An 18,083-nucleotide genomic window follows, 5' to 3' on the forward strand; every position below is an offset into this window, starting at 1 on the left:
TGGCGAGGGCTGCCTCCTCCTGGAAAATGTTCAGATCCCGCCACTCGCCAATTAAAGCCTCAATTTCCAAAGTCTCTAGAGCTGCAAAAAAAAAAAGATGATGGTGATTTTTTTTACCAGCAATTGCTCTTCTTGCACTTCTTTAGCTAAAATAATAATAAGACTTTACAGCTTTTAGCTTATTCAATTCAGCGCCACAAGAACTTCGCCAAGTTCACTTTGGTGAGTTGTTGTGCATGAAGAGGAAGACTGTTCTTTGGGTTTGATGCGTAAGGCTTGTGGCGAGGCTTTATTTTGACATCGCTAAGCGCGCCAGAAGCTCAGGGTCTTTAGTCGCGAAGGGGGGGGGGATCTTTCCTGCCGCTCAAGAGAACGTGGAAAGCCCTTAAGCTGTAGGCATAGAAGTGAGTGAGTTTGTGCGGATAGGCTTCCTTATATATGGTGAAACCAACTCTACGGCCAACAAGGGGTTGTTGGTGAATCGACCATCACATGAGAGCCCAAAGTGGCAGCGCGCAAGAGCGCAGCCTAGAGAGGGCAAGGAGAGGCATCCAGCGGAGTGGAAGCCAGCGGCCAAGCTCCGAGTCCCAGAAACGTGGGCGTCAGATCCATCCCAAGCCCGCCGCGGAACTCGCTTCCGAGTCAGAAGGGCCGGCAATCTTCGGCCCACTTGACCCGGGAGGAGGAGACGCCGCTGGGCACACAGCGAAAGGGACCTCCGTCGGACTGAGCTGAGGCTCCATTTGTGTGAAAAGTCCCCCCCCCCCTCTTGTCAGATTAAGGAGGAGAGGGTAGGTGGGTGGGTGGAGTGCGCGCGCACCCACACCAATGAATATGCACAGCTCCCAAGGATGCATCCCGTTCTGTTTTGATTTCCCTTCCCTGGGCTCATTCTGCATTCGCTGCTCTGCCTGTGTAGGAAGGCTCCTTCCTAATGCTCTAAGATGCGGCTGCCCTTTCTTCCTCCTCCTCCTTCTCCTCCTCCTCCTCCTCCTCCTCCTCGGATGCCTCTCCCCCTTGTCCTCCTCCACACACACCCCGCCACCATCACCGCGCAGCAACGCATATAAGACAACCTTTGCTGCGAATTGCTCTTACCAGCCATTCTAACTTACAAGCAAACGCCAACTTGCCTGGCTCCTTAAGACCAGCCTGCTTTCTGCGCCTTCCCTGGAGGAAGACCCCCGTTTCTCCAGCTCCTGCTGGAAACGGGGGTTAGCGAGGAATGAGGAAGAGGAAAAGTTGGTTGTTCCCCTTTTATTTGGTGGCCAAGGAAGCCCAGGGGCAGTTCTTACCTCCCGCCCTGTCTCAGGTCCAAACGATCGATTTATTTCTCGATATTGCAAAGAAACTCTAGAGATATATATACATATTCTCCTACAAGGTCACATGGAGATGTAGGCAAACATGCGCTGGAGGGGCGGGGGGTGCGCTTTTAAAGATAGCTTGAGATTCTAAGGCAAAGGCCTCCACATCAGAGGCTTTTATAAAATCTTTCCAAGGGGCAGAAAAATCGGTCTTGCCTGTTTGATCAAACTTGCTTTGAAATCCTGATTGCAAAATAATATTGAGCAGGGAAGAGCGAAGTCTTAGCTCAAACGGACAGACCGGCGCAAAAAAAAAGAACCAAAACTATTCACAACCAGGGTATTTTAAAGTGTTTGTTGTCTGTTAAATACATCCAAATCGAGATGTTCCTAAATCTTTGGATTGCTTCGGTTTTAGATCCGTGGGGGAGGGGGGCTAGTCTAAAATTGCCGAAATTGAACTCGTATGTTCCAAATGTACATGATCAGGTTTAATATTCTCTAACGTCCTGGTCGCCCTATCTCTGCGTTTATCAATGAATCGGTAGAGGATCTGTAAATCTCTACACGTCCCTCTTCGGGGTGGGAAAGCATCTTCCCTCATCTCTCATTCCAAATAATTAATACTCCTAAAGGGTAGGTTGGTTGGTGTATTTCCCCCACTTTTATTGAGCCTAGTCTTAAGGAACCTATTCATGCACAAATCTGTGTATATCTGCATATAGCAGCATATATTTCTACTAGTGTATCTATTTTAATAATAGCAGACATGTAAACAAATCAATACCTATTGCTATCTATTTTGCAATGCTTGCTCGTCATGATCAAAAAGTCCACATTAACACTGACTCTCTTATATGCATATACGGATGTGTGGCTGTATATTTATATATTTATATTTATCATGGGTGCGTGCGATTGTGTGTGCCAATACAGAGTTGTGTGTGCATCAGGGGAGTGTAATTATATGCATAATATATGTGTGTTCAATATGTCTATGTGTTCTATATAAACTGTGTAGATGGGAATGATTTTCCTATCCGGCTGAGGTTTACTTCTCCAGCCTATTGTTTCAGACAACAGATATAAGTTGCGATGGGAGAGGAACGTCGGGTTTGGTGTCTGTCCCCCATTTCCAATTATAGATGGATCATTACAGACAGAGAAGTACTGAGAATCCAGACATCTGCTCTTCACATGAATGCACTCACCTCCTAGAGAACAGCCCGCCATCATGCTCTGGAAACTGGTCGAAAATGTCAAGTATGAAGATATCTACGAGGTAAGTATAGAGATAAGAAGCATGTTTTTGGTGAAAAGAAGGAACCTTAGGTTTAGAGAAGTGGGGAAGTGCCCGCTTATACGTTTGGATTTATTTCTGAGAGAGATTCTGATGCAGGCGGGCGCCCAGACGCAGACACATGAGCCGCGTTCAGGGGCAAAAGGACTTGGAGAGGCTTGTTTTACGCCGTGTTTGTTGTCAAAGGGAGCTGCTTTTTTTCGAAAGAAGAAGCCGAAAAAGAAGCCGAAGAAGAAGAAGCAGACGAGATTTAGACATCAAAGCACGGAATGATCTGGGGGGATGACAGAAAGCAACTTAAACGCTGCAGTTTGTTTAGATCTGGAAGTCGGTGTAATTCGATTAGATGCAGCCTAATGCCGTTCATTACATATATAATAGGATAGGCTTTCATTTTCTTCTTTAGTTTTCATCCCATCTTTTCAGTTCCTCAGTGGGGAGACCACCTAAACTGGCCCCTTCTGTAGGACTCTGCACAAGCCCAGATGCAGAAAGACTCTGGAGAAGAGCAGTGGTGATGCTGGTGGAAGGTGTTCGCTCAGCTTTGGGGTTTTTTTCTCTCGTGAGAACGGTACACGAGGAAAAAAAAATATTTCTTTCTTTCTTTCTTTCTTTCTTTCTTTCTTTCTTTCTTTCTTTCTTTCTTTCTTTCTTTCTTTCTCTCTCTCTCTCTCTCTCTCTCTTTCTCTGTTTCTCTCTGTTTCTCCCTCCCTCTTGCGTCTAGAAACATCGGAGATCCCCTCAGCTTCTCTTAAAACCGATGCTTGGCTCTCTTTTCTAGTTATTGCTTTCCATGGGAGGTGGACTGCCCTCTTTCCGAAATATCCGGGCTCCCTCCTAGCTGAGTTCCAGAGCAGGCTAAGGGAGAAATTAGTGGCGCTCTGCTCTCTCTCTTTTTTTTCTGCCAGTGGAAGGAGACGAGGGAGAGAACACCGTCTTTCCCTTTCTGCCGTGGAAGTTTGGGCTGCAAGCGGGAGTTGTGGAGCAGCCTGTCCCCCCTTTCCCGACCCGGGCAGGGTTACTGGAGTGTGGGCCAGGAGGGCGGGCGAGCAGAGCCGCCGGCCGGTCTGCAGAGTTTCCAACTCGATTAAGAAAGCCAAGAGCCGCGTTTTGCTGGCGATGAGTTAATATTTAAAAGTGCAGCCGTCTGCGGAGGAGAAAGGTGGAGGAGAGACGCCAGGGCAGGCGAGGCGGGGAGCTCCTGCCAGATAGGGCGCCGGGGGGATCCCGGTGGGTAGCCTGCGTCCGACGACGAGCAACGTCTCCGGAGCTGTGTAAAGCTCCTGTCGGGGTAATTATCTACTGAGCGCCGGCAAAATCCAGCCCGGTGTGGGGATGTGCAGCGCCCTCCTCCTCGGGTCCCATTTCTCCCTTCCAGCTCACAGAGCTCGGACCTCTCTTGCGCGCCCTACTCTCCCCTTCTCCCCAAACGCATTTCCAGTGATTCCCTTCAGGGCGCCCTGGGGGGACCGAGACCTGCCTCGGAATCTGGCCCCTCTCGAGTGAAAGGGCGGCAGGGTCTCCTCTGTGAAATGGTAACGCTGAGCCTAAGTTGTGGCTTGCAAAGAGAGTCCTCGGCTTCTTACTGCGCTTTGACCGCTGGACTCCGGGCAGAAATTCACGCCTTGGGAAATTGGTGGCTAGGAATCGAAATCCCAGGATTTGTCTCCGAATCCTGCGGGAAATATGCGATAGACCCGCTCCCAAGGCAGCTATATAGATCTGCGTGGATTTATACATACACACACACACACACACACACACACACACACACACACATATATATATATATATATATATATATATATATATATATCCTTTTCTCTCTTAAAATAAAAATAAAAAGCCTAAAAGGTGAAGGAACACACGTTCACCCATTAGATCGATCGCTTTTGATAACTGTAAACTGCGGAGAAGTCAGGGAGCGCAGCGCGGCCAAGTGAGAGTGGATTTAGGCAGGAACGTTAAGTTGAACTTTAACTGAAATGGCAGTCAGGCCAGTCGAACGGGTTCTGGGAACATCAAAAAGGTTCTTAATCGCCTCTGGCTTCGCCTAAGAACTATAAATCTAGTATCCTTGCAAATTCATTGCGTAGATTTTACATCTAGGTGGAAATAGAACGCTTTTTTGGCACAGCCAGAGGAAAGCTGTCTATACATTTGAGATGTGTGCGTGCGTGTGCGTGTGTGTCACACACACAAATAATGACAGGCTAAATAGAAGCCAAGTGCTCTGCACCCTCTCTGTATAGCTTTTCAAAACGAGGGCAGTCTGTAATAACTGGTAGTATTTTAAGTGCTTTAATTACTTCTGTAAACAAACAAATCTTACTGGCTGACTTAAAAAAAAACACTGCAGGATTAGAGAAGCCCTTATATTATTTGCTTTAAAAATTAGAACAAAAGCACCAAGGGCAATCGATTTTCTTTCGTATTTGGAATGTATAATTAAATGTAAAAGAAGGAAATATGATTTCCCCCTCCCCTCTTTAGCCCCTGGCGCGGCTCCAGATCACTTCCTAGCTCCAAATCAGCAGTGCCTCGTTTACACGTCTTCCTCTGCTCGAGTTAATTGAAGTTCTGCCTCTTCCTCGCTCAACTTTTTTTTTTGTCCCTTCCCTCTCCCCCAACTCTGCCTCCGCCAGCCCCCTCGTCTGATTACATCTAGTAATTCTCCACTGAATGAACGTCATTTACAATACTAGGGGAGCTCTCGAGCTGCCTGCAAAGCCTTCACGCTCCATTTGGTCCTGCATTCTCCCTTTAAAGTAGTCGTGTAATATTAATAGTCATGAATATCAATTATTATGAGGCGTTGTAGGGAAGGAAAAGGAGAAAGGGGCGCCGGAGCAGTCTGAACCTCGCCTTGGGTTGAAGAGGATTGCATTTGGAAGCTCAAAGGGCCGGGAGGGGGGGACAAGAGAGCGGAGCCTTTTAAATACACACACACACACACACACACACACACACACACACACACGCACGGACGCACATACACACACACACAGAGCTTTTGGGGCACTGGCTTTTTTTTCCTCCTTCGAATTTTTGTTTTGATGGATAGACTCGGAAATACCTCCAGCGGCTCTCCTGGGTGCTCCGCGTTCCCTTGCAGATCTCCTTGATACGTCCCCTCCCGTTGATACTGTTATTCTATCGCTATTTTATTTTTAGCTGTTTCCAGACTTTTTTTCCCCTCCAGATGTTAGTCCACACCTATTCCGCCATGGTGAGTTGGCTCTGTGTTGTGATTTAAAATTGCCCTGTTCTCTCTCCCTCTCCCTCTCTCTCTCAGTCCCTCTCTCCCTCTCTCTCTTTCTTTCTTCCTTTCTCTCTTTGAACGCCTTTGGCTTGGTAATTTAGCACAATAATTGGAGGAAGCTCGCAGCTGCTTCTTCGGTTTTGCATTGTGTTCTGGGTCTGAGCTAGGGGGGTGAGGAGGGGGGCAGAGTGAGGGGAAACTTTTTATAAAACAAAATTGCTGTCGGGGATTTGAACGACTTTTTTCTGGAATAGATTTTGTGCGTGTATGTGTGTGTGTGTGTAAAATCACAGCTTCACTTCGAATATAGAATCCACGATTCAGAAGAATATTGATTTGGATTGTGATTCTTTTTTTTTAAATGTAAATAGTGTTTTGTTTTGTTTTTTACAAAAACTTTTATTCATTATAACGCCAAAAACATTTTTGTTAATTTTCTTTTTACAGGCGTGAATCAAATATTAGAAAAAATATTAATAAATTATATTCTGAAGGCCCTCGCTTCACTGGCTCAATCCTAACTTTTTTCCTCCGATTTTGAGATCAATTTTAATAGGAGAAATGTTGTTTCATATTATTTTCCATACAATCTTCCAGAACGAACCTAGAATCGCATCTTTCCAGTTCTGCGACGGGCAAACGAGCGGGTGGCTTGTTTATTTGTTTTCATCAAAAGCTCTTCCTAAAGCGATACAGTGTTGAATAAATGTATATTTGGTCGTGCTCTTGCGAGATTATTCGTGGGGAAGAACCATGGAATGGGTGGAGAAATTCACCACAGTCCTTCGTGGTAGAGTTAAGGGGGTTTTAATTCCGCCACTCTCTATTAAAACCAGACTTTTTATTTCATTTATTTTTTGCCATTGACGCTTGCAGTCGAGAAGTTCATGGGAAGTTTTGGAACTTAAGGAAAGGAGACAGGAGTTATTCTTCCGTTTTCCTAATTTGTTGATTTTTCACTCTGCTTTCAATTATACACAAACCATAGGAGAAGCTTTAAGAAACGCCGGGCAGTCTCTTCGCCGCTGAAAACGAGCGGTGCCGAGGGGTGATTAATCTGAACAGGAGCCGTTTTGATAGGCACCTTTTAAACTGTATTTTTTTGAGAATAATAAATTGGGTGTTAAAATCCCTTTCCCAATCTCTCTCTCCTCTCTCTTTTCTCCTTCCTCTCCCCTCCCTCCGGTTGTCCACCTTCCAGGACCGCCACGATGGCGTGCCCAGTCACAGCTCTCGGCTGTCCCAGCTGGGCTCGGTCTCGCAGGGACCCTACTCGAGCGCCCCTCCGCTGTCTCATACCCCGTCCTCGGACTTCCAGCCGCCCTACTTCCCGCCGCCCTACCAGCCGCTTCCCTATCACCAGAGCCAGGACCCTTACTCCCATGTCAATGACCCCTACTCCCTGAACCCTCTGCACCAGCCCCAGCAGCACCCTTGGGGGCAGAGACAGAGGCAGGAGGTGGGCTCGGAGACCGGCTCGCTGCTGCCCCAGCCGCGGGCTTCGCTGCCTCAGCTCTCGGGACTGGACCCCAGGCGGGACTACCACTCGGTCAGGCGGCCAGACGTCCTGCTCCACTCGGCTCACCACGGCCTGGACTCCGGCATGGGCGACGCGCTTTCTCTCCACGGCATCGGGCACCCGGGCATGGAGGACGTCCAGGTAATGCGCTCGGGAAGGAGCATCCAGCTCCCACGCACACAGGCGGGGGTCGCGGGCGGGGGGGGGGGCGTGCGCGGATGCCTTCCAGCGCTGGAGGTTTTGCTGTGCTATAGAACCTTTCCCAGGATTATTGCGAATGTGATCGACCTCTACTCAAGGTCTGTTTTGGAATAGTGCGCGCGCCCCCAACCCCAGGAGGCTTGCACGTTTAGCAATCTCTGGGGCTTTTGTTTTCTGGAAGACGGAACACACCCAGAGTTTATTCCACTCTTTTCTATCTCTGGTAATAGGTTCCCGGTTGCTTCAAAGGACTTAAAACAAACTCTGTCATGCAACTTCCCTCAGTGTTGCTTGGAAGTCAATGAGTTGTGAGTTGCAGCCATCAATGATCAGCTGAAGGTTGCAGCCCCAAGCTGCCAGAAAGCCAGGGGCAGCGAGAGGCAGACTTCTCTGGGATGAAAGTCCCACCGAAATCAATGGAATTTATTTCCGTGTAGACAGCAAGGGGGGCAGCTGGGGGAGCCCCAAGAACTTCGATGGAAGTCATGTGAGTTCCCAGGATACGCACCCCGCCCTCCTCTTTGCAAAAGTTGAAGAAAATTTCAGGGACATGTGCGAGGCAGAAAGTTGGAAATAAATCCACGCACACAATGCACTGCTCTAGATTTTATTTTATTTTATTTTATTAATAATACTAAATACTAAACTAAAATACTAAACATGTATTTCAGAGAACTGGATGACGCGCTAAATTTCTTTTCTCCTCCAGTTCGACAGTCAAACGATCAAGGGCTACTTTTTTGTTTAAGACAAAAGCCTCGCACAGTGTCTTGAAAAGAGGTGGCAGTGGCCTATAGGATTAGTTATTTGGGGGGCTACATTCTCTTCCGGCGGGTGGGCAGATGTCTTTTCTGCAGATGTCATCGTTTCTACTAGTGCATTTATTTTATTTTGCACTGAAGACAGATCCTCTGAACGCAGAGTTATCTCTGTCGTGAACCTACGTGATTTCTGAATTTATTCCAAGAGAACGTAACTCTAATCAACGATTTTCCATTATAGTAAATAATGACAGTACAGAAATTGCTCCAGAACGAAGTAATTGTTGGTATATAGACTGAACGAAATCCGTTGGGTGTTTCGTTAGGAACTCCCCAATTGCACGATGGAGCAGAGAGGGTTAAAAAGCATCTGATTATTTTGGGCGGTTTGCGTTTATTGCCAGCCTTTATGAACTAAGGCAGAGGGGGCGTCAGATTCCGCGCGCATCAAGCGTTTATGTGCATGACGCAAACGATCCGGAGGAGGAGAGGGACTTGGCAGGCCGGATCCTGCCTTTTTCACTTAAGCGACTCTCCCTCCAAATACGGTCACTGAGGGGGCAGAATGTATGAGTTTGTGTCCAGTGACCAATGGAGAGAGAATTAGAGGATCTGGGCTGAATGGAGATATTTCATGGCGTGATCCGTATTCAGCTTTGAAAATGGGGTGATGATGGGGGCCAAACATTTATTTGAAAATAGCTCCTCTGAATTCGAATGCAAAGGAATGGGAACTCGGGGCAAATCGCTCAGCTATGTGAAAACAAAGGAAAAATGCAGAGCATCAGTCATAGGAAAGGTTATGGCCCAGGTTTTAGCTGAAGAAAATGTGCTAGGTGTGCGGATTGTTTTGTTCCAAAACAAACCTATTCTAGGCTAGGAAGCAGCTCCCTTGAAACCGCCTAAGAGGCAACAGCTATTCTGAGGTATGAATCTTGTGAGTAATGTGCAGTTTTTGGGAGACAGAAAAAGGCAGGAGGAGCAGAGGCAAGCGACCCTGATGGAGAGGAACTTTGCTTTATTTGAAATGCATTTGCTTCTAAGGGAGAGAGAGGGAGGAATTGTCCAGTCTCCTTCCATTATAACTTACTCTTATTTGGTATGGGGGATACACCATAGAATTCATTCTAAACTTTGTAAGAATAATCCAGTTTACCTTGTACACAAATCCAGAAGTTTACAAAAAATCACACGCATCGGTTTTATTCAGTTTCTCGAATAACAAGAAAAGGGTTATGCAGAGGGGAAACGGTGCCTGCGTCCCCGCCTCCCAATTTCTTAAGCTGTCTGGACAGAAATGTGGTTGACTGTAACAGGGGGGAAATAAGGCAAGCAGAGACAGAAAGAAATTAGGGAGAAAATATATAATTATAGAAATACAAACCGAAGCTATGTGTAATCCATTGTTCATGGGCAGAATGAAGCGTTTCTTGTAACTGGAGAGTTTTCTGTTGCAGTGCTGTAAACATGTTGCTGTCCTTGGGAGCGTTAAATTCTGCACTTGGTCACGTGCGGCCCGATTCTATGGGTGTTTGCTCTGAAGCAAGTACCGGTAAATGGTCCTCAAGAGAGGAGCCACGCAAAGGGTAGAGAATGTGGGCGGGCAATTGATGTAGTCCACAACTTTTACATGAACACCTCTCTAGTAAAGGGAGGGAGCGTGCCACCTCCGTCATAAGGAATGACTAACTATATGGGAAGATTTCCAGACTGTCCTTAAAAGTTCAGCCTGCTCATATATTCTGGGAAGTTCTGCTGAAATCAGTAGGGCTTGACTTCCAAGGGGAAGTGTTTAGGATCTAGGGACCAGTGACTGAAGGCAGGGGTGCCAGGGTAGCTGAATAGTGAGTGGATGCTGGTAACCTTTGTCTACTGCAAAGATTTATTTAGGAAGATGGGGGGTCCATCAAACTGCGTGGGCGTTCTTCCAAATCCTGGCACAGTTAGGCAGTTTTAAGTCCCTTTGACTTCAGTGCGAGGGGTGAGGGTACATCTTTGCATCAATCCCACTGGAATCAGCAGAAGTTCTGCTTAATTGTAGCTGGATCGTAGGTGTATATATTCTTAAAGGGCGTGCAAGAGTGCTCAATAAATCCATTTCCTCTTAAGTAATCCTATTAGATGTGAATGTTATGGAATAAGTGAAGAATGTTCTGCAACGTATATTCTTAATGGCATGTTTGGAAAGGTGCGAGTCTACATGAAATTGATATCTGGCTTATTTGAATTAATGGAATCTACTAGAGCTAGATAGATACGTCTACGAAATTTTGATTCTTCGTTTCCTTGGTGATGCATTTCCTTGATAAATAGCACCATTGAGAAACTATTTCCTGAGGAATACTTTATGAATTATTAGCAGTCATTATCTATTATTAGAGCGAGGATACTTTCATTTGGTACGTTCTGTGTACATGTGCAATTAATGTGTACCGCAATGTAACTAAGGTATCAGGTGGATGATAAGAAATTTGTTTCTTCTTAATGTCCTTAATAAATTAAGATTAGACAGAGAGATCGATGAAGAAATAGTTATGATATATTCACGGCTGTATGCCATTAATATGTCTGCAGTTGCTCCCTATCTTTAATTGAAACTCGAGTATTCGTGATACCAAGTGTGATATATTGCACCGCTTTATTTTTCATCCCCAGTAATATATTACGGGTTAATATTTGATGTAATGTTTTCTTGAAATACCTTATTGTTCTCTCATTAAGCACATCAGTTCAGGTGTTCGCAGGCGAGCAAACTCACAGTCCAGGGAATCCAAAGTATTCGGATTTATGCAGTTTAAACGCTGCTATCGTAAATCAAACTGAAACCAACCAGAATTGCTTACAAAGTCGTGTTAATCGAAACAGGGGTGTTTCGCTTGGAATTGGTGGCTCTGAAGCCTTTTCAATAAGATTGCTTCGGCTTAACTGGTTTCTATATCAGATTTGCTTGAGGGTTTAAGATTCAAAACTACTCTTCCTCGCAGCAATCCTGAAGGCAATCCTGTATCCTTCTTACGCATCTGTGCGCAGAAGCCAGCCCCTTGAGTTTAGTGGGACTTTTCTAGTTAAGTAAGAGCACGCAGGCAGAGTTACATGGAAACCGGTCCCATTGTTAATGGACGGGACTGACTTCCGAGGCACCTATTAAAGGCCGATCACGGTCTCGCTGAAATCAATGCGCATTCGTTCCCCGTAAATCCCTTTCGAACAGAAGTGAGACGTGCACTACTAGGCTTTTCTTCCTTCCCACCCCCTCCATTTATTGTTCTCGGTATGTCAGGCGGCGATTGGAAAGTGTTAGCTTTTTTATTTAAAATAAATAAATAAATAAATGTGTGCACTTTATAGCGGGGAATGTGCAAGACTGAATTCCACCCCCACCGTCTCTTCTGAGAGGCGCTGGGGATCCAAAGTTAACTTTGCACCCATGCAAAGTAACCCCTGGTATCACTTTTAACTAAAGAAGTCTAGTAATTAAAAGTCTGAGTTGTGTGTGAGTGTGCGTGTGCGTGTTTCCGCATGCAGTCCTAATTAAATCTTTACGATCCTCTCTGTGACTATTAACTGCCAGCATGCTGCGCGAATATCCTGTACAAAAACCCAGCAGGCGGCCGTAATTAGATCGAAAATCAGACAAGACTCTTCTCATTAACTACAACAGCTCAGGCGCGCTGCTGATGAGGAGGCGAGCAGCGGAGGGTGCGAGGAACAGGTTTCCAGGAGGAGCCCCGCCACCGCCATCACCACCGCCACCACCCACCGCGCCTCCCAGGAACTGCGCCCCTAGAGCACAGGCACGCCCTTCGGGGGCACTTAATCCGGATCAACGCCAAGCCCGCCCCTTTACCTGAGCGAAAGAGGATTAGAATCCCCACCCCTTGCAAGAGCTGCAGATGAGCACCAGGGGGTGGGCGCTGCCTCCAATGTTCTGCTCGCGAGCTTCCCAGCGAGACTCAAGCATGGCCACTTTTTTGGGGGACGGGTGTGTGTTGTTCAGGTGGGGAAGAACCGTTCCGAGCTAATTATTTTTTGTGTAGGGATTAGGGGCTTGTGACACCCTTCCCTTGCCCCCAATAAGGACGGAGAACATGCCCCGGCAAGTATTTATTCCCTCTGGTTGCGTCTGTAAGGTGAGAGACGCGGTCGAGCCGCCCGCTCTTTTACAGAGCCATCCTCGACGCGTTTTACTTTGAAGTAAAGGCACTGAACACAAAGCGAGATTTATGCCCGAGTAAGCGTGCGCAGGCTTGCCGCTTGGAAAGGGGGCGAAAGGAAGAAGCAGGACCCTCCCTCTCCTTTTGTCTAGTGCTCTGTCCTGCGGCTATTTTTGAAGCTGAGGGCTAGCGGACGCTTCTCTGGCAAGCTCTCGGTGCCACGACCATTCGCGAGGACCCTAATTCCAAGCAAACGCGCTTAGCACTAGAGTCAGAGTGGCTGGCAAGAGACCGCTTGACCCAGTTACGCAGAAGCCCTTGAATGAAATCCTTCGCTGAGGCCATCTTCAGCAGAAGAGTCGGAAATGTTTGTTAGGTCGGTCACTGTTGCTTAGGGATAGAGAGCCCTAGGTTCCGTTCGCTCTAGACACCCTGGCCTAGACTCAACAAGGTCCTCATTGGGAGAGCAAGTGAAATCATCGAGTTAGGCAGCATCAGCTCCGTTGAATTCAATAGGTCATACCTCCGAGTAGACCTTGGCAGGACCACGCTGGTAAAACCTATGGGGAAACACCGACATTTAAACCCAGGCTCTGTGAAGTGGGAGGGTATGCAGGGAGGCAACCTCAGCCCAGTTTTGCTATACATTTTATATGAACTGATGCAAATTTATTTTCTTTCATTTGTCTTGGAAACCAAGTGGCTTTTGTTCTTCTGAGTAACGGTGAAGGAGGGGAGGAATCCTCTTCCTTCATAAGGAGTTTGAAACGCCTTATAGGACTCTCTTTATTCCATGGACTGACTTGTAGGTGCGCATCGCGGTAGCTGTGATGAGGAGGAACTCCTCTGCTGCTTTGAAGATTATGACAATATTTCCACTTACTAAGACTTACTAGGGTTGGGCAACAGGTGAAATTATCTTCAGTGGGGTGGGGGAATAAAGGCTGCACCTCCATGCATGCTAACTGGGAAGGAAACCCCATTAAACTGAGGCCCATCTTTCATAATACAGAGGACAAAGTCGGAGGCCTGGTTGTGCCTTGGACCGTACCACTTCAGGCTGCCCGGGGGGGGGGGCGGTGTTCCTATCCTGAAGAGCAATTCCCGCAGATAAATTTGTGCAGTGGAGAAGGATTCCAAGGTAGTCGTCTCCCCTCTGTGCTAGTTTTCTACGTCCGGGGACTTTCTTTAACCATGCGGCAGACCGTTACCACCTGTTGCCTTAAAGAGGTATGGTCCAAACACGGATTTGACACTCTTATTCCAGAGAACCAGGCCAGGGTAGGATTTGCTTCCGAGCAAGCAGTAAGCAAAACCCAACCTTTTCTCCCCTTTGAGCCCTAATCGGATCATGCAACCACACAGTACAAGAGCCTTCTGCAGTACCTCCTCCGTGTCCAACCATGCTCGCTCCTGGGCCAGAAGATTGTTTTTTTTAGTTGAAGAAAGACGTGCCATGATTACAAGTGTGGCTCCTAGATCATAGCGGGAAGGAGAAGGCTAGAGGGCCATAAAAAGAAATGGCTTCGATAGACAATCTATTTTAATCGCCTATCAGAGTATCAGTAAGTTGTTGTTCCCCGCCCCAACTTCGTTTCCTTCTCTCTCTCCCCCCACCCCCAAAATATGGAAATAAATGCGAGTTGCCCTTCTCCCTCTGCACAGGTAAGGAAGTTGTTCCAAGAGAAGAACGACTGAAAGCGAAGATCTTGACAGCGTGGGCTTTAAATTAAACTTACTATGTGCTTTACTGCTGTCGCTCAGCCTTTACTTAAACTGGCAACCTAAAGCACGTTTACTCGGAAGTAAGCCCGATTGGGTTCAATAACATTTACTTATAAGTAAACATATAAGATCGGGTTGTTTCGAGATCGTCGACTTGGCTAAGAAAGTGTGTATTCCTAAATTTCAAGCAAACTCGCACAGAATTATTATATTGTGAATGTGCCCTATTTCAAATGGTATTATTGTCTAACTAGGGCAAATAAAGGAATTTTTAAAAGCCTGAAGGAATAAAGTCGGTGTATTATTTAGCTTTTTTTTTAAGCAATAAAGAAGAAAAAGAAGCCCAGGTGTTTTGCACCTCTTTCTATTAGATCCTCTAATCTGGGAGCGCTTCATTGCCCTGTCGATTTAATAAGGAACGCCTCTTTTTCCCTAGTGAATTAATATAAATGGTAATAACAGGAATTCCAGATCCTGGGCTGACGTGATGTCGTGCGCGCGCGCGAGTGCATATGTTTATACCTACGTGTACGTTGTACTCTGCCGGCCAGTCAATTTGAATAGTGATACCCCCTCCCCTTCTTTTTTGTATTCATAGTCAGTAGAAGATGCCAATAACAGCGGCATGAACTTGTTGGACCAGTCTGTCATCAAAAAAGGTATGGAAAACATTTCAATACTGTGTGTACGCGCGCGTATGTGTGGCATTTGTTTCACAGTTTGGGGACAATCGATAGTCCTTTCAAGTAATGAATATCCTTTTTCTACCTACTTGGAAGTACTTATTCCACTGGGGCTTACTCCCGAGTAAACGTGGATAGGATTGAATAGCACGTTTCACGTGGAAGAGACAAGACTACGTCAGTAGAAACAAAGATAGAGAACAGAGGGATTAATAGAGGCAGATTTTCATAAGGAGGGAGGGTAACGGAAGCAAAACTCCCTACTGATCATGTGGGCCACACTTGTAATCAATGAAATTTGCTTCCTGGGAACCACAGCTGTGATCCTAAGAACACGTCATGAGCCTAGGAATGTGCCTGGGAAGCAACCAGTTTAATTGCGCAATGGGGCTTGTTCTCCAGTATGTCTACGAAGAATCCTAGCCTCGAGCTCTGTGCACATTAAGTTGGGAGTGAGCCCCATTGTAGCCATCGAAACTTCCGTCCCGGTAAGCATTCATAAGACCTGGCTGCTGATTGGCTGTATCTCTGAAATTTCATGGAACCATTTTGTAGGCAAACGTTTTGAGGATTGTGATGTAAAAGCGGAATGAACGGATCTTGCATCTAAGTGAGGTTTACTTCCTTTGGTGTGGGAATGAAAGGTTTCCTGATTCTGGGATGTATCTCCCCTCCTCCACTCAGAAAGGGAAAGTCCAGTTGTGAAACGGCCAAAAATCATTTCATAGCTTCCACCCCCCACCCCCCGTCAATTCTCGTTTTGCGTAGAACAATGGCTCTGGCTAAATAACAAAATTCCCATGATCCTTGGCGGTTGCGATTCGGGCCCCTTGTTTATATTGACTCCATGCTTCTTGCCCAATGGAAGCATTGAGTTTTAAGGCTGAGCCTCATGCACAATTCACTTGGGAGTAAGTCTCATTGAACCCAGCGGACAACTCCTGAGTAAACGTGCACGGGTGTGGCAAGAGCTTGGTTGTAAGGGGTTTTCCCAGCCTGTGGACACGCACACACACACACACACACACACACACACACGCACGCCTGTCCTTCGGGAAAACATGGCATGGGGAGGGTTACGAATCGCACGTGCTCCATTAAAAAACAAATCTACACATGCATACATGATTTAGTGTAAGTGTAGCTTCGCCCCATACTGTTAGAGGGAATGTGATATTAACAAATGTTTGCAATCTCTTGTACAGCTGTAAGCAAAATAATTAACTAATTAAACTAATTAAATGTAATTACAATAACTCATTTTGGGCGTATTGCAGCTGCTTCACCCTTTCCGCAGCTTCCCCCGCCCCCCGTTTGAATTTCCCTGACAGACTCTTGAAAACGTGGGACGATTACGGCGAAAAAGCAATAGACATTGAGCAGACCCTACTCAAAGAAGAGAGGGGTGCTAGATTTAATGATCTCCGGAATTACTATTGCTAGATCCAGTTCTGAACTGCGCAGGATGGGCGTGGTAGCACTGGCTCTTCGGCGTCCTAAACTGCAGCCCCAATTGCCGGGGCTCGCCTTACTGTTAAGGCGAGCTCCCTAACAAAGGTCCCCCAGCCCCGAGCGGAAAGGAAACAGAAAGCTGTCTTAGACCCCGATTTTGAGAGTTCCTCTGAAACTCAAGGCTCCCGTCCCAAAATCTGCTTCTATAATCAAGGGAAAGGCGGCTTAAGGAACTAAGTTTAGGAGAAGTATTTACATGTGCTGAACGTGGTATCCCACTGAAGAAAGCTGAATGGAAAGGACGTGATTTGTTTCCTTAAAATCAAATCTGTGTGGCTCCAAGGTAGAGGCGGATTAGCGGCGGAGAGAAGAGCTTCGGGCCCTGTAATTTCTGCTGCTTTCATCATGATGCAAGGCTGCGTGTGGGCGCAGTCTCCCTGGCATAGGAGCCAATTCTGAGGGGCCTCGGCCCCCACAATAAAATATTTGAGGGAGCCGGGCCCCCACAAAGTTGATGGCCATTCCCATTCAAATGGTGTGTGTGCGCACACTGCATTATATGGTCGATTATGTGGGGCGGGGCTTACCTGGGCCCCACAATATTTTATTCAAGTTGGCACTCCTGCTCCCGAGTAAGTCAAAATCCCGATGGGACCGGATCCTACTGGTTTTAGTGCAGGTGACTTTTACCCAGTTACATAGAACTCAGCCCCACAGATGCGGGCGGGACCTGCTCCCGAGTAAAGGTCCATAGAATTACTGCTGCCTTTATGGGAAATCCTAAACTGGAATGAAGCGAAAAGGAAGGGCACAGTTCTGCTCAGGATTTCAGGTGGCACTTGGGAGCAGAGCAGACAGCCCCCTTCAGCTGACTGGCTCGGGTCCTCTTCGTTAACTGATAGCCCAGCTTCAGCCTTGGCGCACTTTGCTTGCGGGAGCAAAGTACTTGCTTCCTTCAGCCGGTGCGCTCTTCCATTGCCTTGAATGGCAGTAGGATCTCTCCTGGGTCGCACCGTTACAGCCCAGTCTTATAGCATAAGTCTCCTCCGAAGTCAGAGAGTACTTATTAATAACTTGCTCGGGAGGGAAGTACCGGTAACTGCATATTTTATAGAACGGCGTCGTATAAATTTCGATAATGAGCAAACCAATCAATTTAAGGCCGCGGCGCTAAACAACCGAAGCCGATGAAACAACTAAGTAAATGTGATTGAGATTGAGGGATGAGGATGAGACTATATATCCTCCAAATGCTGTTGGACTCCCTCTCGCATCGGCCCCAGCCAGCATGGCCAATGTCTAGAGATATCATCATCATTTATGACTTGTACCGCTGCGAATTGGAGTCGGACGGCATCCGCGGACACCACGTTGACAACCCCGGCTATTGTCGCCTTTTGCTAGCGAAGTCAGTCCAGTCGAACTTAGTCCTAAAGAGTCCTTCCCTCCTGCCCCGGTGTGTGTATGTGTGTGCGCGCGCGCACGCGTGCTGCATAATATTGTCTAACAAATCTCTCTACATAGGAGCCAACTCCTAGAGGTCAAGGAGTATTTGCCCCCTGCCCCCCAAGTTGATTGGCATTGCTTTTCAAATGGTGTGCGTGCACCGCGTCATGTGATCGATTATGCAGGGCGGGGTTTACCTGCCCCCCCCCATATATTTTATTCAAGTTGATTACTGGTAGCACGATCTTAAGCGTTTTCGGTTATATTGCCTTT

The 18,083-nt window shown here is 46.9% G+C and overlaps 1 protein-coding gene across 9 annotated transcripts in view; it reads left to right on the forward strand.

Annotated features, from left to right (window-relative positions):
* The first annotated feature begins 1,134 nt into the window (after positions 1-1,134).
* Positions 1,135-18,083, forward strand: part of TFAP2B (transcription factor AP-2 beta) — a 66,250-nt gene continuing 49,301 nt past the window's right edge. The window contains exons 1-4 of one of the 9 annotated variants that reach the window (XM_081855615.1): positions 1,135-1,312; positions 2,467-2,589; positions 7,071-7,529; positions 14,828-14,888. In XM_081855615.1, coding sequence (XP_081711741.1) covers positions 2,509-2,589; positions 7,071-7,529; positions 14,828-14,888 — 601 coding nt within the window. In that variant the 5' untranslated portion in view covers positions 1,135-1,312; positions 2,467-2,508. Of the gene's footprint in view, positions 1,313-1,337; positions 2,590-4,878; positions 5,837-7,070; positions 7,530-14,827; positions 14,889-18,083 lie in introns of those variants that run through there. The other 8 variants (XM_081855613.1, XM_081855614.1, XM_081855616.1 and 5 more) reach the window with 8 other exon arrangements.

The sequence above is a fragment of the Podarcis erhardii genome, assembly GCF_964252035.2.
Source record: "Podarcis erhardii genome assembly, chromosome: 3".
NCBI classification, from domain to species: domain Eukaryota; kingdom Metazoa; phylum Chordata; class Lepidosauria; order Squamata; family Lacertidae; genus Podarcis; species Podarcis erhardii.